The 21,525-nt window shown below is 41.9% G+C and overlaps 1 protein-coding gene across 3 annotated transcripts in view; it reads left to right on the top strand.

Annotated features, from left to right (window-relative positions):
* CCSAP (centriole, cilia and spindle associated protein) overlaps positions 1-21,525 on the top strand; it is an 81,259-nt gene that overhangs the window by 42,462 nt on the left and 17,272 nt on the right. For 2 of the 3 annotated variants that reach the window (XM_073671532.1, XM_073671531.1), the window contains exons 3-4: positions 3,865-4,109; positions 7,926-8,107. In XM_073671532.1, the coding sequence (XP_073527633.1) occupies positions 3,865-4,109; positions 7,926-8,105 (425 nt within the window). In that variant the 3' untranslated portion in view covers positions 8,106-8,107. The remainder of the gene's footprint in view (positions 1-3,864; positions 4,110-7,925; positions 8,108-21,525) is intronic. The other variant, XM_073671533.1, reaches the window with a different exon arrangement.

The following is a 21,525-nucleotide window of genomic DNA, read 5'->3' as shown; positions in this document are numbered from 1 at the left end:
ACGACTCGAGGTGGACGCAGGAGGGACAGGCAGTGTGTCCAGGCGGGAGTTGACACTCCGCAGGAAGTTCAGGATGGTTTCCTGTGGGATCTCTGACGGGACACCTTCTGGTATAGGTCAGAGAGCGAGGGAGCTTGGGTGCCACTGGGTTCCATGGCCCGAGCAAACTGTTACGGATCCGGGTGGTGGAACCTCTGTGCCGCGGTGCAAGGAGGGGCGTAACTAAGTATCAGCTCAGCCCAACCCTGGTCGTACGGTGGCTAACGACTCCATGACCAGGGAGGGACCGAGCAGAGGGACCAGGTGCTACTCTGGGGACGACCTTGAAAGAGAGCAGGTGGCTCCCACTGGTCAGCAGACTTGGACTGACCGGTACAGTGGAAGGACACAACAAGCAGGCAGAAGTCTCTGGGTAGTTGACAGGTGGTCACGGCACGTGACGGCAGAGCAGGCTGAAGTCTCTAGGTTAGCAGGCTTGTGGTCACGGCACGTGATGGCAGAGCAGGCGGAAGTCTCTAGGTTAGCAGACAGGTAGTCACGGCAAGTGCGGCAGAGCCTCCAGGTAGGCTAGCAGGTAGCAGGCAGGTAACAGGCGAGTGCTCCCAGGTGAGCGGGCTAGCAGGCACGGCAGGTAGCAGGCAGGTAACTGGCAGGTGCTTCCTGGTAAGCAGGCGGACTTGCCCATAGACAGACTGGCGGGTAGAACGGAAGACAGACTGTCGGGCTGGAGAGTAGTCAGACTGTCGGACTGGAACAGTAGTCAGGCTGGCAACTGAACCTGAGGGCTGAAGCAGAGGTAAGTATGCTGTGCATCAACTATTGCTCGGGCACCTCCATTTTGGAGGAGGTGCCTTGTATATGGGAGGTCCTCCGACTGTTGGCCGGGGACTCCTTAGGATGGCGCGTGCGGCCCCTTTAAGATAGGGGGCGCACGCGCGCCCTAAGCACTGTGTGGGGAGAGGGACGGCGTCTCTGCCTGTCAGGGGGCAGAGACGCCGATGCTACACTCATCATGTGGTGGGGAAGTACCAGAAGGTCTGAGAGCCCATTCCACTCAGGCCGTGGCGACATCCTGAGCAGAGAAAACAGATGTCTCCATAGAAGAGATATGTAAGGCTGCTACCTGGTTCTTTCCCTCTACTTTTTACAGACACTATAGACTAGACACGAGTGTCTCTACTGATCTCACATTTGGGAGAAGGGTGCTCCAGGCTGTGCTCCCTCCCTAGAATATTCAATCTCTGCAATTCTCTCCTGGTGCTGTCATGGGTGATCGAATAAAGTGTTAGTTACTTACCGGTAATGGGATTTTTCAGCACCCATGACAGCACCCTTATATTCCCGCCCTTCACGTTTGTGGAAGCTCTCCCTTAAGTTTGTTATTACTCACTCTTTAGGTGTCAGAAAAAAATGGGAATGGATAAACATGTTATTGTAAATTGGATTGTTGTTGTACTAACTTTGGCGGTCCTCTCATGCTCTGTAAACCAACTGAGGCGGGAGAGAGGTGCCGCCTTTTAAGCCTGTAGTTTTCCTGTCCTTGGTGGACGGATCCCCTCTTTCGTGGTGCTGTCATGGGTTCCGAAAAATCCCGTTACCAGTAAGTAACTAAGACTTTCTCTTAGATTAAGGCACAGAATTGCAGGGTCTATCACTGGCAAGTATTAGCTAGGAGCAAGAGCATTATGATGAGACTCCAGCATCTTGGGACATAAAGTCTATATGAGGGCTCATGCACATGACCGATTATATTGGACAAGTGTTATCTGTGGTTTTCACAGATAGAATATCATGGGTACGAGTGCTATGGGGTTGTGCACATGTCCTTTTTTTTTTTTCCTCAGACCACAAAGTGTCTGATTAAAATCGGCAATGCAAGTCTATGGGTCTGATTTTCATGGACTGAAAAACTGATGCCACTCTGATCAGAGTCTGATATTCTGATCAGACTCTGGATGGAGAGAAAATGGTCATGAGCACCTACTCTTAGGGGAACAATATTGGAGAGGAAGAATGAATCTAGATTGCAGGCAACTCAAACATGGTACATGAGCTGAAACAGGTATACACAATTCCTATACAAAAACCTCTATGTGACTCTTTACTAAGAGCCTATGCTGCACTATATATTCAAAAATAGAGCTGGGGTGCTTCTTTTACATTATTTGGTGCATCTATGTCTGTTCACTCAAAAAAAATAAATGTACACAATCTATATACTGGCATAAATTTGCACTCACCCTTCCGCTGGCCCACCGGGAATAGAGCAGCTGCAACTCTGGGACTTCCAGGGCCAACTACCTTAACCAGTGGCACCCTGCTTTGGATGGACACCCACAGAGAGGAGGTAGCAGCAAGCTTAGGAAGCTGACAGTCCATTGAGGTACGTGGCCAGGAGACCCGAGGGTCCCAACCTGGCTTCTCTGAACATATTTATGGAACCAGGTGACCTGTGGTTCCCAACCTGGTTTTCTCTGAACGTATCCATGGGTCCCAGGTGACAAGTGCGTCCCAGCCTCTCTAAGCCAAACATCTCCATGAGACCAGGTCACCTAATTGTCCCAACTCGTTTTTTACCAAATGTATCTATGGTTCTTTGACAGTCAATGGAGCAGATCTTTATGACTCCAGCCAGGGCCGTGTTCCCTTAGCCTGGCATCCTGTAGAATCCAAATCTGTATCCCTCTGTATGGAGGCATGTGTCATAGCTGCTCTTTTGAAGAGTTACTCTTGGCTGTGATTTTTGTAAAGGTGTTTCTCATCATTCATAGGGCAGGGGGGAAGGTGGCAGGTTCTCGTGTCTCATTGTTTGAGCATTTAATCAATTCCATTGCTCTCAAGATCAACAAACTTGCTGGCCTGGTTCAATGTGTCATTAGCATATTAGCAAACATCATTTTTCCATGACCCTGAGTCGCTGTCCTCCAGAGATAACAGACAATAAGTTGCAGTAAATATCAACTCAAGTGTCAACATTCTGGTTTATACAAATAGGTCTGTCCTTTTTGACCAGCCAAAGAAAAACACAAATTCAAAAGTCAACATGAAGATAATGGTGTATTTCTACTGACCTACTGAATTTAGATGTCTGGATAATTAAGATTAAATGCTGTGTCGCCATACTAATGTTGGGTACATAATGGTTATTAAAAAACCTGTTCATGGATGTTTTTCGATTAATTATTAATTTATTTAGAGGCACATGGGGTTACTATATTAGTAACCCCATGTGCTTCACATTAATAGTGAGTAACCCCATATACGTCTCTTGAGGAACTCCATGAAACACTTTGGGCCCAATTCCCTATTTCTTTTTGCAACTGCATTTTTTTGGACCCAAAAAAGATGTATAAAGAACGTGCTTTTTTTCCTCCATTATTCTCAGTAGGAGACCTATTGAGATGAAAAGCAGTATGCTTCCAAAATATCTAAAGCGTACTCGTTTTAATGAATTTGGAGAGGGGGATTTACTCCTCTACACTCAGCCTCTGTACCTCCCTTTAGAGTTCACGCTGACATCAAGAGATGTGGGGATCTAGACCAGTAAAATCGAGCTAGAAAAAAAAATGTATTTTTTTTTTGTTTTGTTTTTTAGGAAAAAATCATACAGACATAGATGGAGGTATTACATACTTTTAAGTGTAGAAGTCTAAATTTAGGCAGACGTAGATCGACACATGGCAAGCGGTCACATATGTTTTATAGTATACGCTTGACTTGGACATCTGCAGCTGACATGAACCTACCCTTTGATATGCTTGTATAAGGCATTCTTGAAAATGCTTTTCCTGATTTTGAGTGATAAGTGATCGATAAAGTTTTGCACACTTTTTTGCTGATTTGGTATACATTGTACAATAACAGAGAATAACCAAGATGGAGAAAAGAATACAGAATCAAATGAAAAATCTGCAAGTCATTCAAGAGCACAATATAGCCACAGTGTACCATCCAAACAGAGTTTTCACAAGGTAGATACAAGTCCACAGACGATGAGTTTGACAAAAGAAATCCGGCACCCGTTTGCCCTTTATGCTTCTGGTGAGAAAAAAAAAGACACGGGGAGTCAAAAAACCCACAACGTGTGTGCCCCAGCCCTGGAAAATGAGGTATCATGTTTATTTTCTTACTTGGCAGCTTGGGAGAATGGATGCATGTTGTGAATTGTACGTAGATAGACTGCTTTGGTATCATTGGCACCGACTGACTGTTGATGTGCCCCCAGCTCATGAATAATCCACACTTGTAAGGTGGACCCTGTTTTTAGCAGATTCTACTTAAATACACTGTAGACTCTATAGCATTTTTCCCTTAAGGAGACCAAGGGATTTAATACTGTGATTCCGAGATGTCCATATCCATTAAGTCATCTCTTTAGAAAAAACATATGAAAATGCGCACCCCTGGCAAAATCAGTAGCCAACGCTAGCACATAGAATATAATTTTACATGGAGACTATTTGCATGAACGGCTTCCCTTCTAATGCAAGGACAGCTTCATCTGCCAGGACGAGAGCCATTTGTACAAAGAGGCTCTCTGTTATGGCTAATAGAGACGTTTTCTGAGCAGAGGACACTTCTATAGAAAGTCCATATGCTATAGGGCATGAGGGCATGACTTGTCTTTATGAGATCAATACATTTAAGCAGCACTTTAAATTAGTTTAAAGAATTAAACTATTGTGCACATCAACTGGAAACCTGGTTGTTGTCACCCACTCTAAGATCAGAGCCAAAAAACAGAGAACAATGACAGTATACACAAACCTCCATTCTAGTATTTAAAACCAGTAATGTAACGTTTTGGCCATAAAGCTATTTTAATAAATACTTATATTCTCCTTGAAATAATGCTGGACCTTTAAGAATAGGAACAATAACTATCTGTTTTTGAAGGGAACCTGTCACCAGTTTTGTGACCTAGTAGCTAAAAAGATCACCTTATTCAGCATCTGCGCTGCATTCCCTAAATTCTTCTATAACCCCCTGACTCCCTCTGTATAACCCCGAAAAACCTTGTTAATGTCTCCCGCGCTGTATGCTAATCTTCTCTGTCCGGTCCAGTAGCAGATGCTTCGGGTCCCCCTATCCCATCCCCCCCCCTCCCAGCTGCTGCTCGCCATCCTCCCCCCCCCCTCCCAGCTGCTGCTCGCCATCCCCCCCCTCCCAGCTGCTGCTCGCCATCCTCCCCCCCCCCCCCTCCCAGCTGCTGCTCGCCATCCTCCCCCCCCCTCCCAGCTGCTGCTCGCCATCCCCCCCCCCTCCCAGCTGCTGCTCGCCATCCCCCCCCCCCCTCCCAGCTGCTGCTCGCCATCCTCCCCCCCCCCCCCCCCTCCTCCCAGCTGCTGCTCGCCATCCTCCTGCTTCCTGCCTTGATTTACATGGGTGACGTCTCCTGCACCATCCAAATAGCTGGGTGAAATCTCACGCTTGGACAGAGAAATCGCGGCTCGTGCCTGCGCACTATATTGTGCGTATGCGCACAGCAATAACCCCGAAATACTTCAGTACGTGAGCCGGAAATACGTGGGAGATATTAAAAAGATTTTTCGGGAGTATACAGGGGGAGCCAGGGGGTTATATAGGGATTTAGGAAGTGCAGCACAGACACTGAATAAGGTGATATTTTTAGATGCTATGTCAAAAACTGGTGACTGGTTCCCTTTAATTTACACCTATATTTCCAGATAGGATAATGGAGCAGTGGCGTAAAACAGGGTTCTGTGAATTTAATTTAAAGACAAATTCTCTAAAAAGGAATTCTAAATGTAGAAAATGCTCAAGAAATGGAAAAAAAATATTCTAGCTATTTCTTTAATTCTACTCGTTTTCATTTATTCAAATTTGTTTCAGATTAAAATTAAAGCTGAGAAATGCAGTACTATGCAAAAGTTTGACAGGCATGGAAGAAATGCTGCAAAGTAAGAATACTTACAAAAGTAGATGTGTGAATAGTTTATTTTTTATCAATTAACAAAATGGGCAAAAGAGAAATCTAAATAAAATCAATAATCGGTGTAACCATCCTTTGCCTTCAGATAAGCATTTAAGATTTGTGGTGGTTGCTGCAAGATATTTGAAAGGTCTCTGCGGAGTTCTATCAAAACCTGTGTGCAAGTGTACCTAGAAGAATTCATGCTGTTTTTAAGGCAAACTGTGTCCTCAACAAATACTGATTTGACTTAGATTTCTCTTCTTTTTCATTCACTTTTCATTTTGTTAATTAATAAAATAAACTATTGACACTTCTATTTTTTTAAAGCATTCTTACTTTGTAGCATTTTTCCACACTTGCCTAGAATTTTTGTACAGTATTGTACATTAATAAATCTTGTGTGTCTTGGGGAGCTCATCCATTTCTCCCCTTCTTCTAACTGGCTGTGGATAATAGGTAATTGGAATGTAAGGGTTAATTCTGCGCTGCCAGTATAGAAGAGAACGATACCCAGGAATGCGGTTTATTAGTCAATGTTTTCCGAAGTTCCCAAACTTCTTCATCAGGACAAACCACAGTGTGTTTGTCCTGATGAAGAAGTTTGGAACTTCAAAATGCGTTGACTAATAAACCGCATTCCTGGGTATCGTTCTCTTCTATACTGGCAGCGCAGAATTAACCCTTACATTCCAATTATCTATTATCCAAGCCGTAGGTCTGCACCAGCCTGGAGCCTTTTTAGTGGTTGTGGGTTTTCCCATTTGTACAACAATGCCCCCCCAGCAACCCTGCCATGTCTGAAGCTGCCAAGATGGCTGCCCCAAATAATTCTGCATAGGTAATAGAATTTAAAAAAAAATAATAAAATGAAAACAAACTATTCAACTATGTTCCATAGTTTCGTTTCATTTATTTAAAGATAATATATGGTGTTCTCGCCCATTAAAGGGTTATCCAGTTAAAAAAAAAAAATAGCTATATAGGTGTTTCCCCCAGCTTAGGAAATTAACCATGTTGTTACCACTGTGAAGGTTGAAAGTTAGTGGGCACCACCAGTGAAAAACCAGGATCTACCTTAGGCACACTGGATTAGCATAGACAACAAACAAACAGAGGTGTGCATATATAGGGATCACCAGGAATAAGATAATATAAATTTTATTAAACATAATTGATTACATACAAAAACCCACAAACAGTTAAAAACCGTTAAAAAAGCCTCATGGCTAAGTGAACCAATTACAGCCTAATATGGCTGTAACATTCCCTGCCTAGGCCCACGTTGTGTAAAGAAAGTAATAGCTGGGGGAAACATGTATAATCTACCAAGATGATACGGAGCACATTCCAGTATTTTGTAGGTCACTTGATGTCATCCTACGGTTGCTGAGTGACATTCGAATAAGATGGTGGTCATCCCGGTCAGTGGAGAGACGCTTTCGCCCTCTGCCGGTCTGTAGCTTTGTTGTCCCCAATGTCTGACCTTGTTGTAATGGACTGCCATCTTCAAAATTTTAAGGATGGAAGCAACATGATGCTCACTGTATCCCTCCGCTAGTAAAGACAGAATTGAGCCCCAGCTTGTCCTATTGCCAGAGGATTGTGAAGACTACAGCAGTGTTTTTTATACTTTCCCTTGTTACATAAGATTTGGTTCCGGTGATCACCTAATCAGAAGCACATTAAGTAGAATGAGGTGTACTTTGGTTGAATTCAACTGACACTGGAATGGAATGGCTGTCAGACATGTAGAGATGATGATTTTTAGAAAACTGTGCAGTGGTCTCTTTTGCCCGAGATATATATGTGTGACCCAGAAGTTAGTATCTGACCAAGGGTGATGGGTAATATGCGCAGGCGCTGCCAATGTAAAATCCAGAAGTCACAAACCCGATGATTAACTGGGTTAATACCATGAATTAGGTAGAGTAATGAGGGTCTCTGTGATAGAAATGAACTGATCATCACTACAAATTGTTTTCTTTTTAAGATTCACGAATCTGCTCTGAGAGCAAAGAACAGAAGACAGAAAGAAAGGAAAAAGCATCTGCTGCAGAAGCAGAGAGCACGCTCTGCAGACTCAGAGAGAGTCCTGAGGAGAAAACCTTCGCCAGTAGATAACCCCTGGATGACTGAATACATGAGATGCTACTCAGCCAGAGCTCGCTAATGGTACAGTTGCCTGAATTCATTGCCCATTGCAGATCAGACGGGTTTTCTTCAGTTCTGACAAGCACTATTTCCAAGTCACAGCAATATTGAGCCAAACTGGAGCACGCTCTTTTTAAAGGTTTTGATACTGTACATTCCAGACCTTCCTCTTTGAGTAGCTCTGTATGCTTTAAGACTTCTCATGCTTTACATACGTATATTTTCCTTATGCTTTCTAGTTTACAACAGTCGTGTGTTCTATGTCAAAACTTGTACAGTTCCCTGCTTATCATCCTAAAGTCCATCTGGTGCTGATGTATAAAGATACTTGATTGTATAGCAGAGCAGAATTCTGATACCAGGAATGTACAAATCCACCTGCCTTCATTCCTAACCAGGTGACAGCTGTAGTGATGTGTGTAGCAGTGTCTTTTCAATGGAGAAGTTGTGTATTTGGTGTTTGCTTTCAGGCATAGTAGGGCTACCACCGCTGCTGCATGCAGGAGCCAATGACTATATGATTTTGTAGGTATTGTCAAAATCGTGTGGCCATTATTTACAGGCTTTGTCTCATCCTTATGTTGCAGGGTGGAAACCCAGTCTTGTGGTGGTTGAAATGAAAAGACATTCACTAGATATACTTACCAGCAATAATCTTCAAACATGAAAGTTTACTATTATATGTGCATCAATTGCTTTTTACGAATTGCAGGCATTATTACATAGTACCTCCATTTTTATTTTAAGTACTGAATAAAAAATGGCTGCAATTGCCAAATGGAAGCTGGGAGTCTGCACTTCACATATTTACGGCTTTCAATGTAAACCCATTATACTGGGACTAAATATGAAAATGTTATCATTGTCCAAATACTTCTGGTGTGGCTGCTGTGGCTTAAATGCAAGCACAAAGAATCAGAATGGACACAGCAGCACACTGTGAGCACTAAAGGGAACTTCACACTACAAGAATGCCAACAGCCCCTTGGATGTACATATGTAAATAATGACTATATGAATTATGTCTAATGTCATTCATTTAGTATTTACTATACTTATGTCTGAGGTTCTTTGCACTCTTTTTGATCAAATGGTGTAAGCTGTTGTAAGTCGACAATTACATTTCATTATCTCTGTAGGAAAAAAACAATTAGAAACTTAAAGGAAGCCTGTTGCACCCAAAATACATATTGAATTAGCTATACATTGATACTGGGAACTTAGCCCCTAGAAAAGTCATGCTAGCACTGTACTTTTTAGTGGTACAGTGCTTGAGAAAATTACTTTTAATTCAAATGGAAATGAGGGGGCTTTGGTGCAGGTTTGGTGTGGCCGAGGGCTCAGTGCAGCAGATCACCACCTCAACTAGCATTTTGTGGATCTCCTTGCTTTCAGATGATTGTTTCAGCGCTTGCTCGCTGCCTGCAGTCAGCCCGTGTGTTTGCGTGTACACACTGACCCTGCCTGGTCGCTGGCACACAGTGGCTATTACTACAATGGTACACCTAGAAGTGTAGCGAATGAGCCGTATCAGAGAGGAGAACCCACACCTTCACACTGAGTGTGTGGGCAGGCTCAGGCTCAGGCACAAGTGAGTGCTCGCAATCAGACGCAGGGGAAGTCCCTAGAATTGTAATTGAGGGGACACAATAGTGCGCTGAGACCTCGGCCACACCAAATGTGCAACAAAGCCCCTTCATTTGCATTTGAATTAAGTTTTTTTTTCATGCACTGTACCAGTAAAATGTATAGTGGTAGTATGACAGTTATACTGTGAAGTCTCCCATATCACTTTACAGCTAATTTAACCCCTTAATGACCAGAGCATTTTCCATTTTTGTGTTTTCATTTTTTGCTCCCCTTCTCCCAAAAGCCACAGCCTTTTTATTTTTCGGTATATGGCCATGTAAGGGCTTATTTTTTGCGGGACGAGTTGTACTTTTAAACGCCATCACTGGTTTTACCATATCGTGTGCTGGAAAACGGGAAAAAAATTCCATGTGCGGTGAAATTGCAAAAAAAGTGCAATTGCACGGTTGTGTTTGTTGTTTTTTTTTGCCACGTTCACAGATTCCTAAAACTGACCTGCCATTATTATTCTCCAGGTCATTACGAGTTCATAGACACCAAACGTGTAGAGGTTCTTTTTTATTTAAGTGGTAAAAAAAAATCCAAAGTTTGCTAAAAAAAAAAAAAAAAAAAAAAAAAAATGGTGCCATTTTTCCAAGACCCGTAGTGTCTCCATTTTTCGGGATCTGGGGCCAGGTGAGGGCTTATTTTTTGTGAGTCAAGCTGACGCTTTTATTGATACTATTTTGAGGTAGATCCGATGTTTTGATCGCCTGTTATTGCATCTTATTTCAATGTTGCGATGACCAAAAAAAACGTAATTCTGGCGTTTAGAATTTTTTTCTCGTTACACCGTTTACCGATCAGATTAATTCTTCTTTTATATAGATTGGGCGATTCTGAACGCGGCGATACCAAATATGTGTATGTGTTTTTTTTAATTATTTTATTTTGTATGAGGCGGAAGGGGGGTGATTTAAACTTTTATATTTTTTTATTTTTTTTTTATATTTTTAAAAACATTTTTTTCCACATTCTGCATGCTTCTACAGTCTCCATAGGAGACTAGAAGCTGCAGTTATCTGATCGTTTCTGTTACACAGAGGCGATGAGCAGATCACATGTGTGTAGCAGAAATGCTCACTTGCTATGAGCGCCGACCACTAGGTGGTGCTCATAGCAAGCGAGAGATGACAACTACAAGGATCTGCTACAGACCCCGGGTTGTTATGCCCACCCATCGATGACCCGCAATCATGTGACGGGGTTACTCTGAAACACTGCTTTATTTCAGAAAAAAAGAATGCTTGGAAAAGCAAGCCAGTGACTTTGATGAATAGCACGAGGTAGATTCCCGACGGCTCCTCCACACTCTGCTCCCCTAAATTGGCGCACAAATGAAAAGAGCTGTCAATTTGGGTGAGTGGGGAAAAGCTGGAGGAGACCTAATTGGGACTGGTCCTCAAAGTCTCCAGCCAATATTTGATCCAAGTTGCCCGTGGTTTGTCAATTTCCCTTTAGAAGGATTGTCCCTGTGCTGAGATAATCTTCTAAATGTGTCCCTGCTGTGTAATGGCTGTGTCTGACCGTACAGGAACATGATTGGCACATGGCCAGGGAAGGACACGAAAGAGTATACAGACAGGACAGAATGAGGTCACAGCTGCTTCTTTTTGTGAGGTAAAACATTTCCCTGCCTGTTCTATCACAGAAGTGAGTGCCATATGAGCTCAGCGGCTGCTTCAGCTCCTACATCACTGACTTGATTTATGATGAGCTCAGGTGACTGGACACAAGTCAGAAACACTGGCTGTGATGTCCTTAGTTGCTTTCTACTCCTGATTTTCTTGGATGTCAAGAGTTCCAGTGTCTGCTTTTTTTTTTATTAATTAGCAAGCAAAATGGTAAAATAACTGAAATCAGAGTTTCCTATGAGCTATCTCCTTTAATATTTTCTTTAAAACATATTTATACATATCCAATATTCTGGGATTGTGTTATAGAGCAGGAGCTGAGAAGGGAATGTATAAGTTTGCTCAGTCTGGGCTCAGGGGTCCACTGGCCAGTCCTGTAATTGATTGGACAGTTTTCCTTTTTACATTTTTTTTTGCCAAATGACATTTCACATACTGTTAAATGTTCACTGTGACCTCATATTCCAGAATGAACAGGGATTTAAAGTAATAAAAAACCTCATTCAGAAAACATTTGTGAAAAATGGATATCTTAGTTTGTCACTGATAGAACACATACCCATTATAGTTCAAGGTGCTGTTCTTATGCCCATATTTTTTGGGAACAGTGTATCTGTAAAAATAAATCAAAGAAATGTGTCCATTTTTTATGCAAATCATGGATCAATAATACTTTTACATTGTAATGGGTCTTTGTTTCGTAGTCTGCATATCGAGAGCAGAAAAAAATCCAGTTTCAAGGATCCTCTAAAAACATTGCTTTATTATCATAATAATAAATTATAAAATAAATTATAAAAATGTGTGATAATGGATGTCACAACCCCTAGAGGGGGGGAATATGGTCTAGCAAACATGTTTCAAACGGTAAGGTCTTTAGTCATTGCATGGTTTAGTGACCTTTCACTCCAAATAATATTACTTTTCCTGTTAAGGACACGTGATACATCTAAGCCAATCCTGGTAAACTAGATACATAGTAAAAAAAAAAAACATACATACAATACTATTGCAATGAAAAAGAACACGCATGATTTAGATGAGAGAGAAAGAAAAAAACAAAACAAAAGTGTTCTTCATAGTGATATGAGATCATATTGATATTCATGCCCAGCAGCATCCTAGTTTTGAAGTAAATAAATCCACCAAAACTCTCAATTCATAAGTTTCCTGCGGTGGTCTCTTCCCCTATAAGGTATGTGGGGGAGAAAAGAAGAGCGTGCTATGTGAAGGACCTGATGGATTGATGTGGCAAAACTAGCCAAGAAGCCACTCACCTATTGCGGTTGTGCACCCCTGCACAACCCCGGTGGTAATGTGAAGATGGAGGTAGCAGGCAAGTCTCACTGTGTGGTGCGGGTGGCTGAGCAGGCCACGTGCCGTGTGTTGCAAACCGGCGTTCGTGTTCACCGTTTCCGGGTTGGATCACGTGACCGCCCGCAGACCACGTGACTCGGGATCAGATGCACGTCATCACAGGTCCTGTTAGTTGAAAGGATACGGCCCCCTGACCGGGGGTCCTCGATTTAAGCAAACGGAGGGGTGTTTACAGAGGGGGAATTTTTAAAAAAACTAATTGTATGGAAGCTGCTCCTGCCACTAACCCCCAAAGGGGGACTAGAAATATAGTGGATTAAATAAAAAGCGGTCTATGGAGCGCTAAAGAAAGTAACACTGGAGATGACAGATTGGGGCTAAAAAATAAAATGTAATGAGCCCTTTCCACAACGCGTTTCGATAGTGAAACTATCTTCCTCAGGTGGTACAAGGGTCTAAATACAACATAAGACATATATATACAAAACTTCACAGTAATTGGTTAATACTAATTACTTAACCTGGGTCCAATTAAAAAGACCCTTCGTGTGCTGATGCATGGTGCCTCTATTGGTTTCACATGAGTCACCTTCACATGGATAAAAACTCAAGAACATATTGCATACGGTATGAAATATGGCAATACATATTAGTAAACAATTATACATCGAAAAATTCCATCAATCATAAACATTTATAAATAAAAATATTAGATATATATTCACCATTATAAACATATACATCACCAATGCGAAGTACAAAAACGTTGCTATATAATGACGTATTGCAAATTGGTGATAAGAAAAAGAGCAAAGATTCGTTTAAAACATGTCCCTAAGAACTGGTTACATTTTCAAGAGCTAGATTCAGACCTTCAGGGGCTAGCGTTCCCAATTTGAAGAGCCAAAAGCTCTCTTTATTAAATTCGCCAGTCGGTCAGGGACAGTCTCGGGTACATGATCAATAATAGTAAGCCTCATATCTCCTGGATATTTTTGATGGACAATACTAAAGTGTTTAGATACACTATGTAATTAATAACCTATCCGAATGTTGTGTCTATGTTTGTTTATTTAGACGTGCGTGCATGGTTTGTATTGTTCGACCCACGTACTGGAGGTTGCATGTGCACTCAAGTAGATAGATCACATGTGTCGATTGGCAATTCACATTATGTTTGATGGGGAAAAAAATTCCTATAGTGTATGACAAAAAATTCTTTTAATTACCATTTTGAATGACTCTACAACATAAACATTTAGGCGTCTTACATGGAAGACACCCCAAACACATGCCCTCTTGCAAAGGTTGTGTTTTAGACCTCAAGGATGTACTACTTGTTGCTATTAAACTTCGCAAGTTTTTGTTCTTCCTGTAAATAATACTTGGCTTATTGGGTATGAAGGGTCCTAAAATAGGATCACCCTTCAAAATAAACCAAAATTTATTCAAAATTTTTTGGATGGCAGCCCTCAATTGGCTGAATGTAGTGTAGTGACCATGCTCCATTTGTTCAAATCCAATGCCACTTTATTCCTCCCCTTATTTTTGTCAGTGGATGACTCAATCCTATCAAGGCACATATCCTGGATAACATTCAGACTATGCAGTCCTCTTTGGACTTAAATCCCACATCTTTAGATGTGGTCCCAATAGTCCAACCTCTGGATAAAGACTTAGTCCAGCTCCAACTAGATTTTGAAATCAATTCTTCACCTATAGCTATATCTACACAAATGGAAGTCCATTTTGACCCCAAGAATCTATCCTTGTTGACAGTGCACAACTATACACCTTCACAAACTGATCACCATCCAATCAACGGTGATTTTCCTTGTGAAACACCTGTTGTGGATGGGACCTGCACTTCTCTGATCAAGGAATCTGATACTGTTAATATCACTCACTCCTCAGCTCCTTAATTAGCTTTTCGTAATTTCTCTTCGACTATTGACTTAACTCCATCGGTTCCAGAATCAATCGAATTGCCAATCGACACATGTGATCTATCTACTTGAGTGCACATGTAACCTCCAGTACGTAGGTCGAACAATACAAACCATGCACGCACATCTAAATAAACATAGACACAACATTCGGATAGGTTATCAATTACATAGTGTATCTAAACACTTTAGTATTGTCCACCAAAAAGATCCAGGAGATATGAGGCTTACTATTATTGACCATGTACCCGAGACTGTCCCTGACCGACTGGCGAATTTAATTAATAAAGAGAGCTTTTGGCTCTTCAAATTGGGAACGCTAGCCCCTGAAGGTCTGAATCTAGCTCTTGAAAATGTAACCAGTTCTTAGGGACATGTTTTAAACGAATCTTTGCTCTTTTTCTTATCACCAATTTGCAATACGTCATTATATAGCAACGTTTTTGTACTCCGCATTGGTGATGTATATGTTTATAATGGTGAATATATATCTAACATTTTTATTTATAAATGTTTATGATTGATGGAATTTTTAGATGTATAATTGTTTACCAATATGTATTGCCATATTTCATACCGTATGCAATATGTTCTTGAGTTTTTATCCATGTGAAGGTGACTCATGTGAAACCAATAGAGGCACCATGCATCAGCACACAAAGGGTCTTTTTAATTGGACCCAGGTTAAGTAATTAGTATTAACCAATTACTGTGAAGTTTTGTCTATATATGTCTTATGTTGTATTTATACCCTTGTACCACCTGAGGAAGATAGTTTCACTATCGAAACGCGTTGTGGAAAGGGCTTATTAAATTTTATTTTTTAGCCCCAATCTGTCATTTCCACTGTTAATTTCTTTAGCGCTCCATAGACCGCTTTTTATTTAATCCCCTATAAGGGGATAAACATTTTTCTGTACACCATAATGGAGACCCCACAGCATGTCAAGTCATGGACATTGAGCCTTTGAACAAACCTTATAGGGGAGCAGACCACCTAGGAAACTTTTGCATTGAGAGTCTTGGTGGCTTTATTCACTACAAACTAGGATGCCTCTGGGCGTGAATATCAAATATCATCTCATGTATCACTATGAATAATACTCTCTCTTTTGTTTTTGTTTTTTTATGGTTTTCTTTTTCTCTTTCTCCATCTCATCTAAATCATGTGTGTTCTTTTTCATTGCAATAGCATTGTATGTCTTTAAGTACTTTCAATGTTTTTTTTTACTATGTATCTAGTTTGCCAAGATTGGCTTAGATGTATCACATGTCCTTAACAGGAAAAGATACATAATGAGGACTGAATGGTCACTACACCATGCAATGACTAAAAACCTTACCGTCAGAAACGCGTCTGCTAGACCATATTCCCCCCTCTAGGGGTTGAGACATCCATACCGTTATCGCAGATTTTTTTAATATTTAAACAATAAAGCTATGTTTTTAGAGGAACTTTGAAGCTGTATTTTTTCTGCTCTCGATTAGTATTCCTGCTTCACTACTGGTTTCCTGAGCTTTGAATTCCTTAATGGATGAGTTGACTTATTTTGTTTTGTTTTTTTCATAGTCTACATATGGTATGCTGCCATTACCATACCAGTCATGGGTTTCCTGGCCCAAACTAACCGCTTCATCTGCACATGGCCTTATAGGCATATAGGAAGTGAGGCAGTCAAAATTGTGAGTTTTTCAAGTGGAAACCACTTCAGCAATTTCTACTTCTTTATTTAGAGAGTTTTTCAAAACAAGAGTTTTGTTTTGTTTTTTTTTTTGACTGGACAGTGTCTAGCTTGGAGTGGCTTCCATCCGGAGCCACTACAAACAAGTATCGTGGATTTTCTTTTATTTCACCAGGTGTTTTTCTAAACCTAAAGCAGAAGAATATTCTCAATACAGTAATCATATGAACAGCAGAGTGATTTTGCAATAAAGATGAATAGGAAGAGCCTTTCAAGCATATAAGTGATTTTTTTTTTTCTTCAGCGGTCGGTCTGGGCTATTGTGGTGCACAAATGGCCAGATTTCCTGTACAATTAAACATTAAGCAGGCCTATATCTGCAAGACAAAAGGCAAAAAGAACACATTTTTTGGCCTTCGGCTGATGAATGGAGGCTTATTCCAGAGTTCCAGTATTAATAGGGAAAAAGACAAAAGTATACGTTAGGAGCAAGGACACAGGTGACACGTCTAAGTGGTTACCGAGTATTTATTTTTTATAATCACAACACTTGGACTCATAAATTAAAATAGTAACAGATCTGTGAATGTATCTATCACTGATCTGAGAATGAAATCTGTGTTGCTTAGAACATGTCTTATTTTGATCTGATTTTGCTGAACAAACTCTGCCATTAAAGACTTTGCCGGACATATGCGCCGGCGAGGCCATAGACTGTAATGCTGACGGCAGAGCGAACGTGCCCTCTGACGGACACTCAGGCGCAGTCTGCTATGTCTGAGTGACCGCCTCCTATAGGCGGACACTCCCGAAAATGATGCACGGCAGACCACAGATTTACTTTGTTTGCATCATTACAGTCTATGGACCCGCCGGCCCATATGTCCGAACCACGTTTTGTGGGGGATTTTGGACGTATTCCCCAACGGGGACAGAGAGCGCAATGTTAAAGCACATTAAGATATGTTCATACTTTAAAAATGCAGCATGTACTACTTTAATCCAGGTTCTGGATGAAAAGCATCAGCTGAAGGCTGTGGGGTGATTAAAATATGGATGGTCTGGCCACATGCCCCTCCACCAGCACCCAGTTTATGGACAGTGGTGTTAGTCAGTTTGTGAGGAAAGCTGCAGTAATAAGAGAATATAACTAACCTCTTTACCCCAGTATCCATCACCTCCTTCTGACAGTCTAACAGGAAAATTTATAACGCTTTTATCTGTCTTTTTCTGAGCTCTTCTCAGCTGATTTACGACCACAGACTACAATAAAGTTGAATTAGACGGGAAACATAGCAAAACTGCAAAATTTGTAATGAAACCCAATTGTAAAAATAATTTTTAGCCCAAAATACATGCATTTCAGGTTACAGTAAACTGTGCCTTAATAAGCTACAAGTTATAGTGCTTGCCAAATTGCATTCAAATTTTCAAGTAGAAAAAATTCTTGCATACACCACGTGCAGAATTATTAGGCAAATGCGTATTTTGATCACATGATGCTTTTTATACATGTTGTCCTACTCCAAGCTGCATAGGCTTGAGAGCCAACTACCAATTAAGTATATCTGGTGATGTGCATCTCTGTAATGAGGAGGGGTGTTGACTAATGACATCAACACCCTATATAAGGTGGGCTTAATTATTAGGCACCTTCCTTTCCTTTGGCAAAATGGGTCAGAAGAGAGATTTGACGGGATCTGAAAAGTCCAAAATTGTGAGATGTCTTGCAGAGGGATGCAGCAGTCTTGAAATTTCCAAACTCTTGAAGAGTGATCACCGAACAATCAAGCATTTCATGGCAAATAGCCAACAGGGTCGCAAGAAGCGTGTTGGCCAAAACAGGCGCAAAATAACTGCCCATGAATTGAGGAAAATCAAGCGTGAAGCTGCCAAGATGCCATTCACCACCATTTTGCCATATTTCAGAGATGCAACGTTACTGGAGTATCAAAAAGCACAAGGTGTGCGATACTCAGGGACATGGCCAAGGTAAGGAAGGCTGAAAAACAACCACCTTTGAACAAGAAACATAAGATAAAATGTCAAGAATGGGCCAAGAAATATCTTAAAACTGATTTTTCAAAGGTTTTATGGACTGATGATATGAGCGTGGCTCTTGATGAGCCAGATGGATGGGCCAGAGGCTGGATCAGTAAAGGGCAGAGAGCTCCACTCCGACTCAGACGCCAGCAAGGTGGAGGTGGGGTACTGATATGGGCTGGTATCATCAAAGATGAACTTGTGGGACCTTTTCAGGTTGAGGATGGAGTGAAGCTCAACTCCCAGACCTACTGCCAGTTTCTGGAAGACAACTTCCTCAAGCAGTGGTACAGGAAGAAGTCAGTATCTTTCAAGAAAAACATGATTTTCATGCAGGACAATGCTCCATTACATGCATCCAACTACTCCACAGCGTGGCTGGCCAGTAAAGGTCTAAAATAAGAAAAAATAATGACATGGCCCCCTTGTTCACCTGATCTGAACCCTATAGAAAACCTGTGGTCTATAATAAAATGTGAGATCTACAGGGAGGGAAAACAGTACACCTCTCGGAAGAGTGTCTGGGAGGCTGTGGTGAGATCTACATGGAGGGAAAACAGTACACCTTTCGGAACAGTGTCTGTGAGGCTGTGGTGGCTGCTGCACGCAATGTTGATTGAAAACAGATCAAGCAACTGACAGAATCTATGGATGGAAGGCTGTTGAGTGTCATCATAAAGAAAGGTGGCTATATTCATCACTAATTTTTTTTGTTTTTGCATGTCAGAAATGTTTATTTCTAAATTTTGTGCACTAATATTGGTTTACCTGGTGAAAATAAACAAGTGAGATGGGATTATATTTGGTTTTTATTAAGTTGCCTAATAATTCTGCACAGTAATAGTTACCTGCACAGATATCCTCCTAAGATAGCCAAATCTAAAAAAAAGACACTCCAACTTCCAAAAATATTAAGCTTGGATATTTATGAGTCTTTTGGGTTGATTGAGAACATAGTTGATCAATAATAAAAATAATCCTCTAAAATACAATTTGCCTAATAATTCTGCACACAGTGTAGTGTATCCTAATAGCATGCACAGATGACATATTTCTGACTTTAGGACAGCCCAAAATAAGCCAAATTTATTTAAAACTGTTAATAAATTTGGCACAGTTCATGTCATTGTTTTCTTTGTTTTTTTAACAAATGAAACAACCAGTATTAACCCTTTCATCACGAAGCCTGTTTTCACCTTCCTGACCAGGCCAATTTTTTTTTTTTTAATTCTGACCACTGTCACTTTATGAGGTAATTACTCTGAAACGCTTCAACGGATCCCCCTGATTCTGAGACTGTTGTTTCGTGACATTCTACTTCATGATAATGGTAATGTTTCTCCTTGTGGAGAGGGACACACCAGCTCTGGCACGTCATGGTAAGGAGGCTCATTCACCGTGCAATGCTCCTCTGGGAAATTTAATATACAAATTGCCTCTTCAGAGAAAGAAAGGACTTGTACTCTATAGCGCTACCTATTGGAAGCAGCAATCCTACAAGTCACAATCAACCCTTTAAAAAGTTGTGCAATATGACTTAGGATAAAAGCCAAATCAGAATCTCAATTTGCAGACACGGTGTTTTGAGCTGTTGGCCCTCGTCAGTGCAAAGTATGAGAACTGATTTGGCTAGATGAGAGGCTCTGGACTGAGGTCTAAGGGGGTAATGTTTCTCCTTGTGGAGAGGGACATACCTGCTCTGGCATGTCAAGGTAAGGAGGCTTATTTGCCGTGCAATGCTCCTCTGGGAAATTTAATATGCAAATTACCTCTTCAGAGAGATAGAGGACTTGAAATCTATAGCGCCACCTATTGGAAGCAGTCGTTAAACTTGCTTTATTTGGCAAAAACTGGAAATTTGGCAAAAATGTAGCAATTTTCAAACTTTTCATTTTTATGTCGCGTTTGGAGAGCTGCTGATGTGACTAAACAGTGGAAACTCCCCACAAGTGACACCATTCTGGAAACTAGACCCCTCAAGGAACTTGTATATATTTGTAGTGAGTATCTTAACCCCACAGGTGCTTCACAGAAGTTTAGAATGTTGAGCCATGAAAATAAAAAAATCACATTTTTCCTCAATGTTTTTTAGCCCCAAATTTTGCATTTTCACAAGGGTAGCAGGAGAAAATGGACCCCAAAATTTGTTGTGCAATTTTTCCTGAGTATGCCGATACCCCATATGTGGTTGAAAACGACTTTTGAGGGATAGTGCAAAGCTCAAAAGGGAAGAAGCACCATATTGGAATTCAGATTTTGCTGGACTGGTTTGTGGGTGCCATGTCACATTGGTAGAGCCCCTGAGGTGCCAGATCAGCCGAACCCCCCACATAAGTGACCCCATTTTACAAACTACACCTCTTAATGAATTCATCTAGGGGGGGGGGGGGTCATATTGACACCACAGGTGTGTCACAGCATTTTATACCATTGGGCAGTGAAGAAAAAGTAATTACATTTTATCGGTCGACCATGACAGCACCACGAGAGAGGGAATCCGCCCACCAAGGACAGGAAACCTACAGGCTTAAAAGGGGGCGGCCCTCCCTCTCGCCTCAGTTTGGTTTCCTGTCCTTGATGGAGGAAGCCGGTCGCAGGCGAAAAACGTGGATGGCGACGGCTGTCGATCCTGCACCCCTGTCTGGGGACGGCAGCTCCAGCTTTTGGCCTATGCTCGTGCGCCCCTATATGGGAGAGGCACAGCATCCTGAGGCACTGGGGGTTCCTTCTGGAGTGGGGCTGCGCCCCTGTCTGGGGTGGCATCCCCTTTTCTGCCTCAGCCAGGTGCGCCTCCCGTGGGAGTGTAGGCCCTGGCTGAGCCCCAAAAGTGCGGTGGGGTCTGCATTCAGACTGGGGGTGACAGCCCACCATCACCCTCCGTAAGTATGGGGAGGGGGGGCGAGGGCCAAGGTGATTGTGTCCCCTGCCCTGCCCTGGGTGAACGCAGCGCGGTGCATCGCTAAAGCGCGGCTTACCTGAGGGAGCGCTGACGGCATGCGTCCTCGCGCGAGGCTCGTGCGGCGCGTACTTCCGGGTTTCGGTAAGTTGCGGCCCGATGACGTCACCGCGACTCTGCGATCATGTGCCGGTGTCAAAAGAGCGCGAAATTAAAAAAATAAATAAAATGGAAAAAGTGTGCTGATGAGCTGCTAGAGGGGAGGAGCCAATACCTATTTAACCTATCAGGT

The sequence above is a fragment of the Phyllobates terribilis genome, unplaced genomic scaffold (genome assembly GCF_046119375.1).
Source record: "Phyllobates terribilis strain yellow unplaced genomic scaffold, ASM4611937v1 Scaffold_3__8_contigs__length_932513732, whole genome shotgun sequence".
NCBI classification, from domain to species: Eukaryota; Metazoa; Chordata; class Amphibia; order Anura; family Dendrobatidae; genus Phyllobates; species Phyllobates terribilis.
This window is presented reverse-complemented; position numbering and strand designations above follow the sequence as displayed.